The sequence below is a fragment of the Oncorhynchus nerka genome, linkage group LG9a, assembly GCF_034236695.1.
Source record: "Oncorhynchus nerka isolate Pitt River linkage group LG9a, Oner_Uvic_2.0, whole genome shotgun sequence".
Taxonomy (NCBI): domain Eukaryota; kingdom Metazoa; phylum Chordata; class Actinopteri; order Salmoniformes; family Salmonidae; genus Oncorhynchus; species Oncorhynchus nerka.
In genome coordinates this window covers 60,345,607-60,366,391 of record NC_088404.1, presented here as the reverse complement: position 1 = coordinate 60,366,391, position 20,785 = coordinate 60,345,607, and the positions used below count along the sequence as shown (strand labels likewise).

The following is a 20,785-nucleotide window of genomic DNA, read 5'->3' as shown; positions in this document are numbered from 1 at the left end:
TAAGCCAATTACAAACATGCGCGAAGATGAGTTATCTTTCACAAATCTACCTACCAGAGATTCACCCCAATTCTGCCAGTGGCTTGCGGCTATCAAGAACGATGAGGTGAGCAAAGATTGTCAGAAGGATTTTCAGGCTGAACTGAGGGGAATACATTTAGACGACAGCTGAGAAGTGACGCGATACCAGCAATTTTTTCCCTTCAGCCCATGAATGTTTCATATGTGTTTTGACCTATCCACAAAATAATATAGTTGGTAAAAGTGTTCGTTTTGATATTTCAACCTGCGTGTCCTGATCGCGTCTGGTGTGGATGGACAAAATCGGTGTAGTCAGCATGTTACACCAGTTAACGTGCTTTACCCAAAGATTTTTTGCCGAAATCTTGTCTATTTCAAGTCTTCTCAACACCCCAAAGTGCTGCATGTCATGATGACGGACCTGTCTCGATCAATGAGTGAGAAGACTTGAAATAGACACGATGGCGGTGCATATATTGTCAGATGACTTTATGACATTAAAAAACGATTTGTTTTAATTACGTAGCATTTTCGAAATTCAAACTGACCCCCTGCAACTGGAAACATACATTTTATGGGACTCCTGTTTCCCCGAATAGAGGAGGAAGACGACATCGCTAAGTTTGGTTGAACATTCTCAGTTCTACACCAAACAGTACCTATCCTGTAACTCCCAGTAATGGATACCAGAACGCTTTGGCTAAATCACATTATCTGGTGTAACAATCTGTAGCGAAGAGAACTGGTGATCACAGCAGATGATGGGAGGGGTGGTCATGATGAAATTACCATCCCAAAGAAACATACAGTAAGTTCGGGGAATACTTGTAAAGGTGTGGGAGGAGTGTTGTCATTATCAAACTGCCATTCAGCTCCTCATGAGTCATCTGCTTGAAATCCAGACTAATGTCTAATCCTTTGAAAAGGATACAGATCACAGGATTCAGTTCTGCTATAATGACACACGCAGGCAAAGGAATTCTGTTTCTGTATCTAGATTCCACTCCAGGAAGAAGCCCAGGCACTACACAGTATTGTCTGTAAGACAAAAAACTAAAAAAATATATACTATTATTGTACAGTTGAACTGTGCCAGCATAACATCAACATTAGGGTAGACTAGTTGAACATGCATACATGTGCACAGTGTCACGGCTCCTCCTCTGCATTGCAGGGGCAGTTCCTGCAGGCAGAGGAGGAACCGCCCCTGCAATGCAGAGGAGGAGCCGTGACAACAGGCACAGAGATGACATTTACAACAATATCTAGCCTAATAGAAGGAAATATGGCATAATCCTCAACCTTTGCACAGTGACCAGACCGTACAAATGAGCCTAGGAAGAAAGATAGATAGCATTTACCTACAGCTATGTCTATGCTGTAACATGAGGTGATGCTGGCGGATGAATGGCACGACAATGGGCGTCACGGTATCTCTGTGCATTCAAATTGCCATCGATAAAATGCATTTGTGTTCGTTGTCCATAGCTTATATTTGCTCATACCATAACCCCAAAGCCACCATGGGGCCCTCTGTTCACAACGTTGACATCATCAAACCGCTCGCCCACACAACACCATACACGTGGTCTGCCATCTGCCCCGTACAATTGAAACTGGGATTGATCTGTGAAGAGCACACTTCTCCAGTGTGCCAGTGGCAGTCGAAGTTGAGCATTTGCCCACTGAAGTTGGTTACGACGCCGAACTACAGTCAGGTCAAGACCCTGATGAGGACGACGAACACGCAGATGAGCTTCCCTGAGACGGTTTCTGGCAGTGTACAGAAATTCTTCAGTTGTCCAAGCCTACAGTTTCATCAGCTGTCTGTGTGGCTGGTCTCAGATGATCCCGCAGGTGAAGAAGCTGGATGTGGAGGTCTTGGGCTGGCATGGTTACACGTGGTCTGTGGTTGTGAAGCCTGATGTGGAGGTCCTGGGCTGGCGTGGTTACACGTGGTCTGTGGTTGTGAAGCCTGATGTGGAGGTCCTGGGCTGGCGTGGTTACACGTGGCCTGTGGTTGTGAGGCCGAGTTTGGAGACTGCTTATGGTAGAGAAATTAACACTCAATTGTCTGGCAACAGCTCTGGTGGACATTCCTTAAGTCTGCATGCCAATTGCACATGAATGGGGTTGATCACCATGGAGACAGAGGGAAAAATGTTACACTGTGGCCGGCTCTGGGCGGGGGTCTGGTGGAGCCAGATGCACACTGGGATATTGCATGTGCTACCTGCTTGGATGATAAATTATTTTCATGGATCACTTCAATAAGAGAGAGCATGTTTAGACATGCAGCTAGACAATGAACCTAACGGTGCTTACAAGACATCTGGGAACTCTGAAAAATACGAGGTCAAATCATGAGGTCAGTGATCTTCAGGTCAGGAAGTCGAGGCTCCGGGGCCTCCTGAGTGGCGCAGCGGTCTAAGGCACTGCATCGCAGTGTTCGATACCAGGCTGTGTAACAACCGGCAGTGACCATGAGTCCCGTAGGGCAGCGCACAATTGGCCCAGCGTCGTCCGGGTTAGGGGATGGTTTGGCCATGGGGGCTTTACTTGGCTCATCGTGCTCTAGCGACTCCCTGTGGTGGGCCGGGCCCTTGCAGGTTGACTTCGGTCATCAGTTGAACAGTGTTTCCTCCGACATATGGATGCAGCTGGCTTCCGGGTTAAGCGGGCGGGTGTTAAGGAACACTGTTTGGCGGGTCATGTTTCGGAAGACGCATGACTCGACCTTCGTCTCTCCCGAGCCCATTAGGGAGTTGCAGCGATGAGACAAGTATTTGAAATTGGGAGAAAAAGGGGGTAAAAAAATGTAATAAAGTCAAGGCTCTAGAAAGAGACCCGAGTTCCCGAGTTGGAATTCCGAGTTGGATGACTGTTCAAAACTATTTTTCCCAGTCGGAGTTCCCAGTTGTCTTGACTGCACTGAAGTTGGAGATTTCCCACTTCCAAGTTCCCATTTTTTTTAAAGCGGTAATAATCCCAACCCATACTACTAGCAAAACAAACTGATTGTCATAGCTAACCACGATGCATGAATCTGCAGATAGATAAAGCTAACCAACTAGGGTCCATGTTAGCTAGCTAGCTAACATTAGGCTATAACTAGCAATAAATATGGCTTTCTGACATACGAATAATATTATTACACAGATCATAAAAGTACCATTAGCTAGTGAGTCCCCTCTGACAGTACGCTTCAACTTGCAATGAAAACGACTGACAAAATTATAAACTCATAATATCTGAAAATGTAGCTAGCTAGACTCTTACCTGTATACATGGATTAACTCTTCTCCCTCTCTTTCACAGATACCATGGTTGCCCTTAGTTTGAAGATGTAATCTTCACGGTGTCCTCGGATGGGGCCACAGTGTCTCCTGACCCCTCCTGTCTCAGCCTCCAGTATTTATGCTGCAGTAGTTTATGTGTCGGGGGGCTAGGGTTTGTTTGTTATATCTGGAGTACTTTTCCTGTCCTATCCGGTGTACTGTGTGAATTTAAGTATGCTCTCTCTAATTTTCACTTTCTCTCTTTCTTTCTCTCTCTTGGAGGACCTGATGTAATCAATTTATCACTAGCCACTTTATATTATATAATGTTTACTTACCCTACATTACTCATCTCATATGTACATACTGTACTCTATACCATCTACTGCATCTTGCCATCTTGATGTAATTAAATGTGTCACTAGCCACTTTAAACAATGCCACTTCATATAATGTTTTCATACCCTACATTACTCATCTCATATGTATATACTCTACTCTATATATACCATCTACTGCATCTTGCCATCTTGATGTAATGTATCACTAGCCACTTTAAACAATGCCACTTTATATAATGTTCTCATACCCTACATTACTCATCTCATGTATATACTGTACTCGATACCATCTATTGCATTTTGCCTATGCCGTCTTTTAATGTGTATGTTTCGGTAGTAACATCAAAAGGTGGGACAGCATTTATTTTAATTTTTTAAAGATGTTTAAAAATGAACAAAACCACCAATTCGATCAGTATCTTTCATTTTAATAACAGAACAACTCAAGATGTTCTATTGAATTAATCGTGTTTAAAGATTAAAATATAATATTACAACATTTTGCTCGACTCCCATGGACCAATAAGAGCTCAAATGTAGCAAGTAGCCTGTTTACAACATACCCCAAATGTATGAAGTTTGTGGTTTGTGTATTGTAGTGTAGTGGTGGTTTCCATACATCTAAGATTTAAGTATTTATGAATATGCTGCTTACTAATGTGCTATGAAGTCCTTATGTCGGTATCCTTTGAATTAAGTTTAAACCGAGAATTCTTGGTATTTTCAACATTATCTCCCATGTTGTATCAATGGACTTGAAATAAACTCTGACCTTTTGCCGCGCTTCTGAGAAGGAGTTGCCATATTTTTCTTGTAGATAGCGGTAGTCAAAGTTTGGGAAGGGTGAGGGTGCAGGAAAGGTTCCAGACTTCCATAACTTCCAGAGGTTGACTCCTGCCACCGCCAACAACAGGAGGAACCCAGCCACGAACACCCCTACCTCCCATTCGGGGGGAGCTCGGACCACTGAGGGAAAATAACATTTGTTTGTTAGGCAAATTATGTCCACTATTTACTGTAACGTATCATCAAACAAGAAGTGCTTGATAAAACCTTTAACACTATAAATTCATAACACAATGAGTGTCATTTGATGACTCAGTACCAACAAAAACAGCATTCTCATTTGCACCTAAAAACACATTTCACATCTTCGACTTGAAAGAACCATTATCAACTGTTACTGCCGTCTCTCTCTTAAGAAAAATAACTTATTATGAATGCCCAAAGCGGACAGTTTCACCTTGCCTTTTCAAAGCAGCAAGCAGGCAAATTATGGAATATCTTGGTCTTTTTAACGTGTCAAAGCCTTGTTTAAGTGTTCTTATGAAGGGTTGGCTTAAGGACACACACAAACAGACTGAATCGGTGGCTCTGCTGTGTGTGACCAAGCAGCATGAAACATCAGAATGGATGGGGCATCGTGGGGCCACGCGCACACACAGACTCACCGCTGATATGGTAGTCCGATATGTCCTTGCCCTGTGCTGAGGACATTGTACAGCCACCAGCCTAAAAACAAAAGAACACTAGTTTGTTCTTTGTTGAACGCACCAGTCTATAATGCATTATGAATGCATTATAAGGGCTTCTGTTACATACATATTGCACTATACGCATAAGCATAAACATTACAAGAGTAATCCTAGGTACAGTATAAGCAATCATAAGTGCTCCTTATATCATCCTTTATAAGTGCATATAAAGGCTAGAAGTGATTTTGTAACGGATTACATAGAGACGCTTCATCACTCAAAGTGCATTGAACATTCATAACAGTTCACAGCTCCCTTATGTCATCCTTTATAAATGCACAAATACCATAATTACATTCCTAAGTCATTATTGGTGATTTGTCATATATAATACAATAGTTTATTAATATTCATATTATTAATACTTTAAAAACATTAATAAATATTTGTGTCTCCTTGTGCCAGCATATAAATAAAGAAAATACTTATGTATGCCTTCATAATACAGTAAAACATAGGTTCATAGTAGAAGTAACAGCTAAAGAGTGCTCTATTGATTACAGTGTATTGAACTGGTTATTGTCCAGAAGCCTGTATTACAATGTTGAGCATGACATTAGCTTGATCTTGCCATAAGCACTCATAACAACCAATTTACTGATCATGACACATGCAGATGCTGTGTTTGGTTAGCATGCATATAACGACACTAGATCCTTTAAGACAGATGAGAGAAGTTTTCATATTGGATATAGACAGAGCATGTCTTTCAAGGTAAAGTACAACACAATATTTTTGTATCGCAATATCAGCACAAGCAAATTTGCGGGTGTTAAAATCTCAGTGTTGATTCTAGTGGGCTTAACACCAGGGGGATTGAAATTGACACCACATGAGGTGAATACATGAAGTTTTATTTGAATCACAGGGGAATCATCAACGTGTTGAGTTAAGTTCCATTTACTCTCTCAGAATGAAAAAGACATCACATTTCCCAGCAGGCTTCGTTGCAGGTTGCTTTTTAGAATAGTTTGTTTTAATATCTATGTTCCTGCATACACATTGATTCATAAATTAAACTAATCCAATGTGTAATTGGTTGGATTTATTTCATTTATCAATCTTCCCTATCTTGGCAGTCTTTTTAACTGCAGTTGCGTGTGATTAACAGTTCCAATTGTTGAATCCATAGGAATTATATAACACTTTGCAAGCCAGCATAATGTGACTTGCCGATGTGGCCTGTAAACCAGGAGTTTCAGACCACTGTGTTAGAGTAATACTAGGCTGTCGAAGTATGGTATTGTGATTTAAAAAATATATATATTGTCATAAATAATATAATTTGGCACTCCCTTGGTGAAGGAAACAGGACTGCAAAAATAATGTCTGTCACTAGCAAACACAGTCATGGGTGGTACTGGTACCTCTAAAATTCACACAAAAGAAACCCTCTAAAATAATATGCAAATAAGGCTTTACACACTACAGTGTTAAAACAACACTCAAAAACAAGTTATCGTAACACCACGTTTTAATTCCCAAACACTGAGAAAGTGTAACAGCATCAGCTCTAATAAAGTGTTCATTTATGTCAAAATTTGCACCCATGGTGTTACGGACCCAACACTCTTGGGGTTTTAGTTTATCAACACTTTGAAAACTGTTAGTTTAACACAGGTTTCTCCAACCCTGGTCCTGGAGAGCTACCCTCCTGTAGGTTTTTACGCCAACCCCAGTTGTAACTAACCTGATTCAGCTTATCAGCTAGCTAATTATTAGAGTCAGGTGTGCTCTCCAGGAACAGGGTCGGAGAGCCCTGGTTTAACACTATTTAAGATGGGCACATCATTTCTAAGAAAATGTTCAATTTAACACGGTGGGTGTTCAAATTCAGATCGCAAATTTTGCTGTGCAGTAAACAGCAAAAATGGCAGCCTCAGTATGAGTCATTCACACCCCCCCCCCCCCCCCCTCTCTTTGGAAGCTCCCTGCAACTCCGTCTAGACTGAGGCTTAAACTTACGGTATGTTTCCCAGTCGAAACTGTTTACACATATATTATGACGGAATCTTTAGAAGTTTTTGTTAGTTTTGGTCTTTGGCAGGTTTTTTGGGGGGGCTGTTCATGCACGCAATTTTTTTTTTCTTTTAGCAAGTTGAAGTTCGGTAGCTGAAATCTCCACCCCCTTCAGCAGTGGTTGGTCAACAGTACTACTCCTAGTAGGAGTAGGAACATTAAGTGTGTGTTGTTGGTCAACAGTACTACTCCTAGTAGGAGTAGGAACATTAAGTGTGTGTTGTTGGTCAACAGTACTACTCCTAGTAGGAGTAGGAACATTAAGTGTGTGTTGTTGGTCAACAGTACTACTCCTAGTAGGAGTAGGAACATTAAGTGTGTGTTGTTGGTCAACAGTACTACTCCTAGTAGGAACATTAAGTGTGTGTTGTTGGTCAACAGTACTACTCCTAGTAGGACATTAAGTGTGTGTTGTTGGTCAACAGTACTACTCCTAGTAGGAGTAGGAACATTAAGTGTGTGTTGTTGGTCAACAGTACTACTCCTAGTAGGAGTAGGAACATTAAGTGTGTGTTGTTGGTCAGTACTACTCCTAGTAGGAGTAGGAACATTAAGTGTGTGTTGTTGGTCAACAGTACTACTCCTAGTAGGAGTAGGAACATTAAGTGTGTGTTGTTGGTCAACAGTACTACTCCTAGTAGGAGTAGGAACATTAAGGAGTGTGTTGTTGGTCAGGTACTACAGTTAGGAACATTAAGTGTGTGTTGTTGGTCAACAGTACTACTCCTAGTAGGAGTAGGAACATTAAGTGTGTGTTGTTGTTCAACAGAAGACGACTAGTTTTCATGCACATTTTTTCACTTGGGAAATACTGCACCAAACATCTGCACCAAAAATGTCAAAATGTATTACAGATGTATTGATTAATTGCTATTATTTTGAGGAAGCGTATACTGGCTATGTTGTTGTCTCGAAAGAGGGACAAACAGTAATATTTCTTGTTTTTCAAGCGAAGGTCTTTTAAGGGAGTATGTGAGCACAGGTGTTCGCTTCCCCTAGCCGAGTTCTGCTAGAAGCAAAACCAACCTATGTATGTGGACGCCTTTAGAGTAACCAGGAACATTACACTAATGACATAGAAGGGGGGATGAGGAGGTCGGGAGAAATCACTCAATTCTGCTGAGTGATTTGTAAATGCAGGGCAGCCCAAGTAAATAATTAAATTGGCTGGCGCAGTGCAGGCGAATGACAGCTGCTGAAATGTCATTAGTAGGGTCCTACTGTAGCACAGAGAGTGGGCGATGGGGGTGTGGGGGGGGGGGGGGCTCTGCTAAACTTGCCTCTGTGAAGATTACAGCCTGTCTCTCTCATCTATAGTCGGACTTTTCCTTATCCCTCCCTCCCTTCATAAAGGTGAATGGTTCCTGCAAAGGTAGCCTGGGTTTGCTTAAACACAAACTGATCTGGACTAGGCTTAATCAGGTTAGTTCAGGCTGGTGGAAGCTTCCTTTCACAAGGGAGAGGGAGGACAGAGGGGGGAAGGGAGGGAAATAATGATACAGATAGAGGGACTGAGAAAGTGAGCATCAGAAAGCAAGAGACAAAAAGCTGTGCGGGCTAAAAACCTCTATTCTCCTTAGTGAACCCTTCTGAGTGAGACAAGGAAGACAAGGTCTCCACACATTGTCATTTGGTGCTGTGTATTGTTAGGCATATATTGAATTTCAATTGCCAGGGTCAAGCCCAATGAAAAATGGATTGGAATAATAACTATTGATTCCAGTGATTGACACCCAACATGATAGTGATTAAGTACTGCAGTCTGGGTTTTTCTCCAAACCAAGAGGTATCAGGGCTTTGCTGTAGAGGGCATTTTGCTAAACTAATGACCAAAGAGAATTTAAATAAAGAGGCATAGAAAACTGCTTCTCCAATAGAAATCCCCGGTCATGCATGTCATAGCAACGTTAGCTAGCATAGTTCATGAACAGAAACACATAATTGGGTTTAACTGTCGGGTCGAACTCTGCATGTGCAGGCCGTCAAATCAGAAGCACTCCTTCGATATGAAGTTATTTTTGACGAAAATGAAAACGAGTTAAGTTTGTCACTTTCACAAGGCAGTAGTAATGAGATTTTCAGCAACTAAATAGATTGGCTTGTATCTAGGTTTTGCCTTTAGATTTAGAAAACAAATGTCACTTCTCCCATTGACTGCCAAACCCCAAACTCTAGTCTGGTCTGTCGAGTCTGCTTTGCGATGCCTTCCCGAAAGTATTGCGATGTTTGACCTCTAGGTTTGAAAACCCTGTAGCATTACAGTCCTTGTTCTGGAAAGAATTAGCATATTAGCACATTTCAGTTGTAGTGTCAAATTTGCATACTAAAGTACTTGGCCAATCTGATCTGAATTTGCTTATTCCTCTACATCTCAGGGGTCACTAATAGTGTAGTTGCAAAAACCATCATGTGCTATGATGAAACTGTCTCTCATGAGGACCGCCACGGGATTGGAAGACAGAGTTATCTCTGCTGCAGAGGATAAGTTCATTAGAGTTACCAGCCTCAGAAATAGCACAAATAAATACTTCAGAGTTCAAGTAACAGACACATCTCAACATCAACTGTTCAGAGGAGACTGTGTGAATCAAGCCTTCATGGTTGAATTGCTGCAAGGAAAACACTACTAAAGGACACCAATAATAAGAAGAGACTTGCTTGTGCCAAGCAATGGACATTAAACCGGTGGAAAACTGTCCTTTTAGATTTTTTGTTCCAACCGCTGTGTCTTTCTGAGACGTAGTGTAGGTGAATTGATGAGCTCTGCATGTGTGGTTCCCACCATGAAGCATGAAGGAGGTGTGATGGTGCAGGGGTGCTTTGCTGGTGACACTGTTAGTGATTTATTAAGAATTCAAGTGACACTTAAACAGCATGGCTTCCACAGCATTCTGCAGCGATTCACCAGCCCATCTGGTTTGCGCTTAGTGGGACTATCATTTGTTTTACATCTATAACATCTATTATCAGGATTACAGCATATGGCTGCCTCAGACGAGAGGCCATGTCAGTGGCAGATCGACCCGATCCAGTCACAAACTAAACAATCCCCCTACTTGGACTGACAAATATTACAACAGTCCTATGCCTTACTTTATGAGACTGCTTAAAGCTGTAATCCTTAATGGTGAAACTGCCATATCTGTTACTGACATTGTTTCCCTCTGACATCATTGCACGTGCCACAGAACACCAGAATATGTACTGCATATTTTACACCTGTGCTTCGTCAACAAAACATAAACAACGGCCGTGGACGGACAGTGGCGTTGTTTCCGCTAATGCGGTTTCCATCGTTAACACTGCTTGACTGTTATATTGTATACTACATCTCAAATACCATTAACTTCAATCTTTTTTGTTTTACTTACATAGGCCTATGTATGCTGCAGTTCAGTTTTTGCTGTAAAAGTGTACAATTTAAATAATGTATAACTATAAATTTGTAATTTGATGTTTCAAGTAGTATTATTTTACGTTAGTTTATCAATCCATAGCTGATACAATATCAAGCTGGTGAAAAATAACTATATAATAGTTCCTAATATTCCTCGAAGCAAATATCAATGAATAATACTAAATTAAGCAGATGGTGCCAAGCAGAAATATGGCGAAAACTCTGGACAGATTATTCTGAATGATTCAATGACTCTACTTCTTTTGCTTCTGTCGATGAAAAGGATAACCTTTCGACTCAGAGACAGAAAGCAAGCTTGTTGTGGAAACACCCTCCCTGTGGAGTTGTGTGACACTGCAGCCTCCACAGTGCCTACAGAGAACAAGAGCACAGCCGGTGTGTGTGTGTGTGTGTGTGTGTGAGAGAGAGATACTCTGCGTGTGTGTGTGAGAGAGAGATACTCTGCGTGTGTGTGTGAGAGAGAGATACTCTGCGTGTGTGTGTGAGAGAGAGATACTCTGCGTGTGTGTGTGAGAGAGAGATACTCTGCGTGTGTGTGTGTGTGTGTGTGTGAGAGAGATAGACTGTATATGCGTGTGTGTGTGTGAGAGAGACTGTGTGTGTATCCTGTTAGCACTTCTGCTGTGTTGGCTCTCATAAAGAGCTTCATGATTGGCTCCTCTGTGTCTTTGCAGGGGAGACCACACAGCGCATGGGCAAACACACACAGTACACACTAGTCAGTCAGCCCATCTGTTAACTGGAGAGCCCTGGCACTATCATAGACAATCTGCTGTCAACAACAAAAACTGCAGAGTGTGTGTGTACTAAATGTGTGCTTATCTGTACAAATGTAAAAGAACAGGACCTGGTGTGCTACCCCTACTGAAGAAAATGTGAAAATGTGTACTAATTCCCTAAAACACCATTGATCAAATATAATGGATGCAGTGCTGCGAGAGAGAGAGAGAGAGAGAGAGAGAGAGAGAGAGAGAGAGAGAGAGAGAGACAGAGAGAGAGAGAGAGACAGAGAGAAGGGTGGGGATCAAGAAAGAGAGAACGATCACAGCAAGTGTGCTTTTGTCAGCTTCTCTCTCTCTTCTTTCTTGCCAGATGGGGAGAAGGGGAGAGGGAGATCAAGAAAGAGAGAACGATCACAGCAAGTGTGCTTTCATTAGCTTCTCTCTCTCTTCTTTCTCGCCGGCTTCGGTACAACTAATAAATCAACTTTGCTTTTAATCTCGCGCAATGAGTCATAATAAAAATTAACTGCATCGCTGCCACAGTGCCTGGGAATAGGGAATAAACTATCCTAGTGTGGCGGTAATTCCGGCTTGCCTCTGCCACGCCACATTCGCTTCAGTTGCCAGATATAGGCTGGGTTTCTGTACAGCACTTTGAGATATCAGGTGATGTAAGAAGGGCTTTATAAATACATTTGATTTTGATATAGTTTCCTTCCCCGGCACATTTGACAGCTTTTCCCCTGTGCTTTTAACTAAAAGCTAGCTGGCGGAGGGCTTTTGAAACGTCAGAGGATAGGAGAATCTTGAAACTGTGGCCTCCCCCTCACAGTGAATCACCAGCTCAATCAATCAAGGTGAAAACACAACTCCCCTTCTTCCGCTGACACTTGCATCCCTTGAGACTTAGCAGGGAACACTATGGAAATGCAATCTATTATTACCGTTGGGGAACACTTTAGTTATTGCTTAAGCCCCAAACTGAAGCCAATAAGGACTGCCTATAGTCCACATAGGTGCTATAGCTGCATAAACATCTATAACTACAGTGCCTTCAGAAAGTATTCATACCCCTTGACTTATTCGACATTTTGTTGTTACAGCCTGAATAAAACATGTATTATTCTACACACAATACCCCATAATGACAAAGTGAAAACATGTTTTTAGAAATGTTTTCCAAATGTATTGAAAATGAAATTCCCGAAATATCTAATTTACATACACTACCGTTCAAAAGTTTGGGGTCACTTAGAAATGTACTTGTTTTTCAAAGAAAAGCACACTTTTTGTCCATTAAAATAACATCATATTGATAAGAAAGACAGTGTAGACATTGTTAATGCTGTAAATGACTATTGTAGCTGGAAATGGCAGATTTTTTATGGAATATCTACGTAGGAGTACAGAGGCCCATTATCAGCAACCATCACTCCTGTGTTGTGTTAGCTAATCCAAGTTTATCATTTTAAACGGGCTAATTGATCATTAGAAAACCTTTTTGCAATTATGTTAGAACAGCTGAAAACTGTTGTCCTGATTAAAGAAGCAATAAAACTGGCCATCTTTAGACTAGTTGAGTATCTGGAGCATCAGCATTTGTGGGTTCGATTACAGGCTCAAAATGGACAGAAACAAAGACCTTTCTTCTGAAACTCGTCAGTCTGTTCTTATTATGAGAACTGAAGATCTCGTACAACGCTGTGTAATACTCCCTTCACAGAACAGTGCAAACTGGCCCTAACCAGAATAGAAAGAAGTGGGAGGCCCTGGTGCACATCTGAGCAAGAGGACAAGTACATTAGTGTGTCTAGTTTGAGAAACAGACGCCTCACAAGCCCTCAACTGGCAGCTTCATTAAATAGTACCCGCAAAACACCAGTCTCAACGTCAACAGTGAAGAGGCGACTCCGGGATGCTGACCTTCTATGCAGAGTTGCCAAGAAAAAGCTGTGTCTCAGACTGACCAATAAAAAGAAAAGATGGGCAAAAGAACACAGGCACCGGACAGAGGCAGCTGTGGGTCTTTCGGGGTAAGTCTGGGTTGTACAATTTCTGCACATTATTCTATTTTAGCTCTGTTAAGTTGGTTGTTGATCATTTTAAAGTCTTGCTGCCAATTTAAGTCAAAACTGTAACTAGGCCACTCAGGAACATTCAATGTCGTCTTGGTAAAGAACTCCAGTATATATTTGGACTTGTGTTTAAGGTTATTAACCTGCTGAAAGGTGAATTTGTCTCCAAGTGTCTGTTGGAAAGCAGACAACCAGATTTTCTTCAGGATTTTGCCCCCGTGTTTAGCTCTATTCCAATCATACCCATAACATGCTGCAGCCACCACTATGCTTGAAAATATGAAGAGTGGTACTCAGTGATGTGTTGTATTGGATTTGCCCCAAACATAAGGCTTTGTATTCAGGACATTAAGTTAATTTAATTGCCATTGTTTGCGGTTTTACTTCATTTTTTAAAAAACATTTTTAATTTTACCCCTTTTTCTCCCCAATTTCGTGGGATCCAATTGTTAGTAGCTACTATCTTCTCTCATCGCTACAACTCCCGTACAGGCTCGGGAGAGAAAGTCATACGAAAGTCATACGTCCTCCGATACACAACCCAACCAAGCCTGGCAACCTTGGTTGTGTCCTAATGCAAACAGGATGTTTTGGAATATTTTTTATTCTGCACAGGATTCCTTCTTTTTTACTAGCTACTCTGTCCAGCTCCAGCCCAGGAACAGAGAGCTTGGAACAGATCATCATGGGAGCGTGTGGGTGTTAAATCAATGGTCGAGCAGACAGGAGTAGCAGGCCTATTCCTTGAGGCCCCAACAAACAATTCTGTAAAGGTCTCATACCAGAGCAGAGGCAAGGACAGGTTGTGACAATGATAAAGTATATATTTTTTTCAAGTGATTTTGATAAGCAGTTCCGAAGCCAATATTTGAGCAGATTGGAGTATATTACATTTTGTTCAATCTTTGTGCTGAAGAGCCCACGCACAGTCAATTTCTATAGGTTGTTATGGAGTGGGTTGTTGGGTACAATATATGATTCAAGTCTATTTTCTATCAACAAACAATCCCAACTTTTCAGCATGGTAGCATGGGATCATGCTCTGACATAGAGTGTGGTTCTGAAAGAACAGCTTCCGATGTGTCACTCGATTACTTTTCACAAACAGCCCCAAGGTTTGCCAAAGTATGTTGTCTGGTCTTTGGCGTCCCGGCGCAAATAGAGTAACCGGCAATACACGCCTAACCACCCGCGACCAGCGAGTACATGAAACATCCTTCATTCTTCCTTAACTAGCTTTAATGGTGTGCCTCCAGAAGAAAGAAAACACAGGGAAAATATGTGTAGTCTTAATAAAACAATTTCCACCACCAGAAATTGCCCTGCAGAGCATGTACCTCTAGGTTAGATACTACTGTGAATTGTTAGATACTACTGCACTGTCGGAGCTAGGAACACAAGCATTTCGTCACAGCTGCAATAACATCTGCTAAATATGTGTATGTGACCAATAACATTGGTTTTGATTTGATTTGCTAGGGTGGCTAATACATTGTGTACAGCATTCAGCCAATCAGGTTGCACCAGTCTGATGTTTACCCCTGCTGCTGTACACAACGCATTAGCCACCCTAGTTTAAGTATGACTATTTTTCTAAAAAGAATTTGGGCGGGCCCCCCCCCCATTTAATCGCGTTAATTAAGGAGGAAAACGACGCCTTTGAAGCCTGATAGGAGGATGTTTTACGTACAAACTGGTTGCAGGTAGAGGAAATAAACAATGTCAGGAAGAAGTACGCCCTCTATGGGTTTTGGCACTAACATAAGCTTTAATGTGAATGTTCGTTTGTGGCCTCAACACTTAATATATATTTTCCCTTACGAAAGCATATTGCAATCCGAGTGCAGTATAACTACAACTGCAATTGGAGTGCAGTACACTAAAAGTTATTATGCAATTACTGAGACCAAATGACCACAGTCGACAGCAGTTACTGGACTTTTAATGCAGTTTCAAAACGGCAGTCTTCTTTTGTAAGGATTAGTAGCCTATGTGGGCTATAGCATTTACAATATGTTGCTAGTGACCAGTCCAATTATGCTGTTACCCACTCCACGCCATTATAATACTTATTCATAATGCTACTATATTTACATTGCATGGACCAGCTTCATGGAGAAGCTGTCACTGTCTGCGATGCAAATCAATGTTTCAAGGCGATTGTTGCTTAGAGAATGGAATTGCATTTGATCTACTCATAAAGGCTTAATGCTACACAATTAATATAATTGTTCTTCTTATTGACAATAACAACTCAATCCATGCAGAACTAGAGGTTAGACATAATGAGACAAAAAAAGTGTCTCCATACACTCGGCATATGGCGCTTCATAGAACAAGGGTTTGCATATTCGAGCACACAAACATGAAATAAAGTAGATTAATTTTATGGAAGACTAGCGTTGGTCTTACCTTGGAGTTTTATTTTGGTGCAAGGGGGAAGGGGGGTACAACTCCACCGCTCTCCCTTCAGTTTACTCGCCGCTCTCCATCGCAACGCACAGGTGCCTGTCTTTCCGGGGGAAAACGTGATGGAGATTCACCCCTGTTCAGCGCATCCGCTCGACTAATTGTATTGAAATCATTCAACGAGGGGCCCTTCCCACTCGAGATGTATGCGATGCGAGGTCCTGAGGAGACAGTCGCTATAGAAGCATTTCTATGAGAACGTTCCCCCCTCGACTGCAGAGGTAGCCTAGTCACACCCCTGCAATGCAACTTCCAGCACTTGACCAGAATACACCGGAGCGCTCAATACAAAGGATATAGATACCGCGTTATTTTCTTATGCAACGGACATCATTTCAGAAGCTCACGATACCATACACATGTATACACTGAGTGTACAAAACATTAAGAACACCTGCTCTTTCCATGACATAGACTGACCAGGTGAATCCAGGTGAAAACTATGATCCCTTATTGATGTCACTTGTTAAATCCACTTCAATCAGTGTAGATGAAGGGGAGGAGACAGGTTAAAGAAGGATTTTTTAGCCTGTGGATATGGATTGTGTATGTGTGCCATTAAGAGGGTGAATGGGCATGACAAAAGATTTAAGTGCCTTTGAATGGGTATGTGCCAGGCACGGGTTTGTGTCAAAAACTGCAACACTGCTAGGTTTTTCACGCTCAGAAGTTTCTGTGTATCAAGAATGTTCCACCACCCAAACGGTATCCAGCCATCTTGACACAACTGTGGGAAGCATTGGAGTCAACATGGGCCAGCATCCCCATTGAACACTTTCAACATATTGTAGAGTCCATGCCCCGACAAATTCAGGCTGTTCTGACAGCAAAAGGAGTGGGTGCAACTGAGTCCAATAGGATGGCACACAATTGGCCCAACGTTGTCCGGGTTAGGGTTTGGCCATCATTGTAAATAAGAATGTGTTCTTAACTGACGTACCTAGTTAAATAAAGGTTCAATGAAAAAGCTCAATATCAGAAGGTGCTCCTAATGTTTGGTGTACTCAGTCAGTGTATATCTCATCATCTACTGCAGTATTTCCCAACTCCAGTCCTTGAGTACCGCGACAGTACATATTTTTGTTGTGGCCCCGGAAAAACACACCTGATTCCACTGGTCAACTAATCATCAAGCCATTGGCAAGTTGAATCAGACGTTTTTCTACAACAACAATGTATGCTGTTGGGGGTACTCGAGGACCAGAGTTGGGAAACACTGCTCTATTGTAATAGCCTATTCCAACACACTATTGGGCGATTCTATTAATGTATGCGTTTGTGGGTGGGTGGTAGAGAGAGAGAGAGAGACTGGCAATTTAATTACCCAATTGATTTCATGAAATACATTGTTTCTAATGACAAGTATAGCACAATGTATGTAATTTTACTACTTAGGCTACTTTCATCTAAGACTCTCATACTGCTTTGCCAAAATGCACCTGTTGTAGGCTACTTCATGCCAACAAACCACATAAAACTAATTGAATAAGGGAAGAGAGATGGAAGTGTCACAAAGGGCTGAAAATCACAGCCGAGTATGCCCACATCATCTTCAAATTATGACATTGATTTCACAGTAGCAATTATCCCTTTCACCTGTCAATCATGAAGAAGATCATGTATCGCCTGTGATCTCTACATTGACCATTGCAGCCGATATACTCATATCCCGAACAACCATCAAATGGTGTCCAGTTTAGTTATTCTATAGTATACCTGTAGGCTATGAGATAAGCAAACTAGAATTTGCCACTCAAGGCTACAGCAGTAAGATGATCGTATCTAGTATGTGAGAAAACGTGCAACTTGTAAAAAGTCCATGTAGCATATTCAAAATCCAAGTTGGCTGGACTTGTAATTGGAAAATTGTTGAGATGACATGGCATATTCCACCAACCCAATTACTTTTGCTTGGTGTGAGTTGAAATTGAAAAACAATGTTGAGTGAACTTAAATAATAAAGTTTGCCTTTGCAACACAAATAGCTGAGTACATCACAAAAGAGAATTTGATTTGACTGGCAATGTGAAATACTGTCTAGGCTTAAATACATGTCTCATTAATATATTACCCAGTGTGCCTTTCAGCAAGTTGTCAATTTGAGACAATTTACGTGCCAGGGACCAGTTAACAACTGAAACGTATTTCAGAGGCCAAAATAAGATGCATTATATACAAATATATACAAAAATATAAATATATATATACACACACACAAACATATATATACACACACACATATATATATATATATATACACTGCTCAAAAAAATAAAGGGAACACTTAAACAACACAATGTAACTCCAAGTCAATCACACTTCTGTGAAATCAAACTGTCCACTTAGGAAGCAACACTGATTGACAATACATTTCACATGCTGTTGTGCAAATGGAATAGACAACAGGTGGAAATGATAGGCAATTAGCGAGACACCCCCAATAAAGGAGTGGTTCTGCAGGTGGGGACCACAGACCACTTCTCAGTTCCTATGCTTCCTGGTTGATGTTTTGGTCACTTTTGAATGCTGGCGGTGCTTTCACTCTAGTGGTAGAATGAGACAGAGTCTACAACCCACACAAGTGGCTCAGGTAGTGCAGCTCATCCAGGATGGCACATAAATGTGAGCTGTGGCAAGAAGGTTTGCTGTGTCTTTCAGCGTACTGTCCAGAGCATGGAGGCGCTACCAGGAGACAGGCCAGTACATCAGGAGACGTGGAGGCTGTTGGAGGGCAACAACCCAGCAGCAGGACCGCTACCTCCGCCTTTGTGCAAGGAGGAGCACTGCCAGAGCCCTGCAAAATTACCTCCAGCAGGTCATAAATGTGCATGTGTCTGCTCAAACGGTCAGAAACAGACTCAATGGGGGTGGTATGAGGGCCCGACGTCCACAGGTGGGGGTTGTGCTTACAGCCCAACACCGTGCAGAACATTTGGCATTTGCCAGAGAACACCAAGATTGGCAAATTCGCCACTGGCGCCCTGTGCTCTTCACAGATGAAAGCAGGTTCACACTGAGCACGTGACAGACGTGACAGAGTCTGGAGACGCCGTGGAGAACGTTCTGCTGCCTGCAACATCCTCCAGCATGATGGTGTGGGGTGGCATTTCTTTGGGGGGCCGCACAGCCCTCCATGTGCTCGCCAGAGGTAGCCTGACTGCCATTAGGTACCGAGATGAGATCCTCAGACCCCTTGTGAGACCATATGCTGTTGCGGTTTGCCCTGGGTTCCTCCTAATGCAAATCAATGCTAGACCTCATGTGGCTGGAGTGTGTCAGCAGTTCCTGCAAGAGGAAGGCATTGATGCTATGGACTGGCCCACCCGTTCCCCAGACCTGAATCCAATTGAGCACATCTGGGACATCATGTCTCACTCCATCCACAAACGCCACGTTGCACCACAGACTGTCCAGGAGTTGGCGGATACTTTATTCCAGGTCTGGGAGGAGATCCCTCAGGAGACCATCCTCCACCTCATCAGGAGCATGCCCAGGTGTTGTAGGGAGGCCATACAGGCACATTAGTCATTTAGGTCAACATTGGATCATTCAGAGATCCTCACTGAACCTCTGGAGAGAGTTTGCTGCACTGAAAGTAAAGGGGCTGAATAAATTTGCATGCCCAATTTTTCAGTTTTTGATTTGTTAAAAAAGTTTGAAATATCCAATAAATGTCGTTCCACTTCATGATTGTGTCCCACTTGTTGTTGATTCTTCACAAAAAAATACAGTTTTATATCTTTATGTTTGAAGCCTGAAATGTGGCAAAAGGTCGCAAAGTTCAAGGGGGCCGAATACTTTCGCAAGGCACTGTATATATACACACACACACACACACACACACACACACACAACAGTCAAGTTTGGACACACCTACTCATTCAAGGGTTTTTCTTTAGTTTTACTATTTCCTACATTGTAGAATAATAGTGAAGACATAACTATGAATTAACACATGAAATCATGTAGCAACCAAAAAAGTGTTAAACAAATCAAAATATGTTTAATATTTGAGATTCTTCAAAGTAGCCACCCTTTGCCTTGTTGACAGCTTTGCACACACCTGGAATGCATTTCAATTAACAGGTGTGCCTTGTTATAAGTTAATTTGTGGAATTTCTTTCCTTCTTAATGCATTTGAGCCAATCAGTTGTGTTGTGACAAGATAGGGGGGTATACAGAAGATAGCCCTATTTGGTACAATACCAAGTCCAAATTATGGCAAAAACAGCTCAAATAAGCAAAGAGAAACGACAGTCCATCATTACTTTAAGACAAAGGTCAGTCAATACAGAAAATGTCAATAACTTCGCAAAAACCATCAAGCGCTATGATGAAACTGGCTCTAATTAGGACCACCACAGGAAAGGAAGACCCAGAGTTATCTCTGCTGCAGAGGATAAGTTCATTAGAGTTACCAGAAATATTCCAAATAAATACTACAGAGTTCAAGTAACAGACACATATCAACTGTTCAGAGGAGACTGTGTGAATCAGGCCTTCATGGTTGAATTTCTGCAAAGAAACTACAAAGGACACCAATAAGAAGAAGACAACTTGCTTGGGCCAAGAAACACGAGCAATGGACACTAGACCAGTGGAAATCTGTTATTTTGTCTGATGAGTCCAAATTTGAGAATTTTTTTTTCAACCGCTGTGTTTGTGAGATGCAGAGTAGGTGAACGGATGATCTGAAGCATGGAGGTGTGATGGTGTGTGTGGGGGGGGGGGCTTGGCTAGTGACACTGTCTGTGATTTATTTAGAATTCAAAGCACACTTAACCAGCATGGCTTCCACAGCGTTCTGCAGCGATACACCATCCCATCTGGTTTGCGCTTAGTGGGACTATCATTTGTTTTTCAACAGGAAAATGACCCAACACACCTCCAGGCTGTGCAAGGGCAAT

At 41.9% G+C, this 20,785-nt stretch overlaps 1 protein-coding gene across 1 annotated transcript in view; it reads right to left on the bottom strand.

Moving 5' to 3' along the window:
• The window catches only part of syt12 (synaptotagmin XII), a 33,259-nt gene extending 16,877 nt beyond the window's left edge, over positions 1-16,382 (bottom strand). Inside the window, exons 1-3 of the mRNA XM_029668788.2 lie at positions 15,822-16,382; positions 5,092-5,152; positions 4,413-4,606 (exon numbers count right to left, since the gene is read on the bottom strand). Of these exons, the coding sequence (XP_029524648.2) occupies positions 4,413-4,606; positions 5,092-5,137 (240 nt within the window). The 5' untranslated portion in view covers positions 5,138-5,152; positions 15,822-16,382. The remainder of the gene's footprint in view (positions 1-4,412; positions 4,607-5,091; positions 5,153-15,821) is intronic.
• Between the last annotated feature and the right edge of the window lie 4,403 nt (positions 16,383-20,785).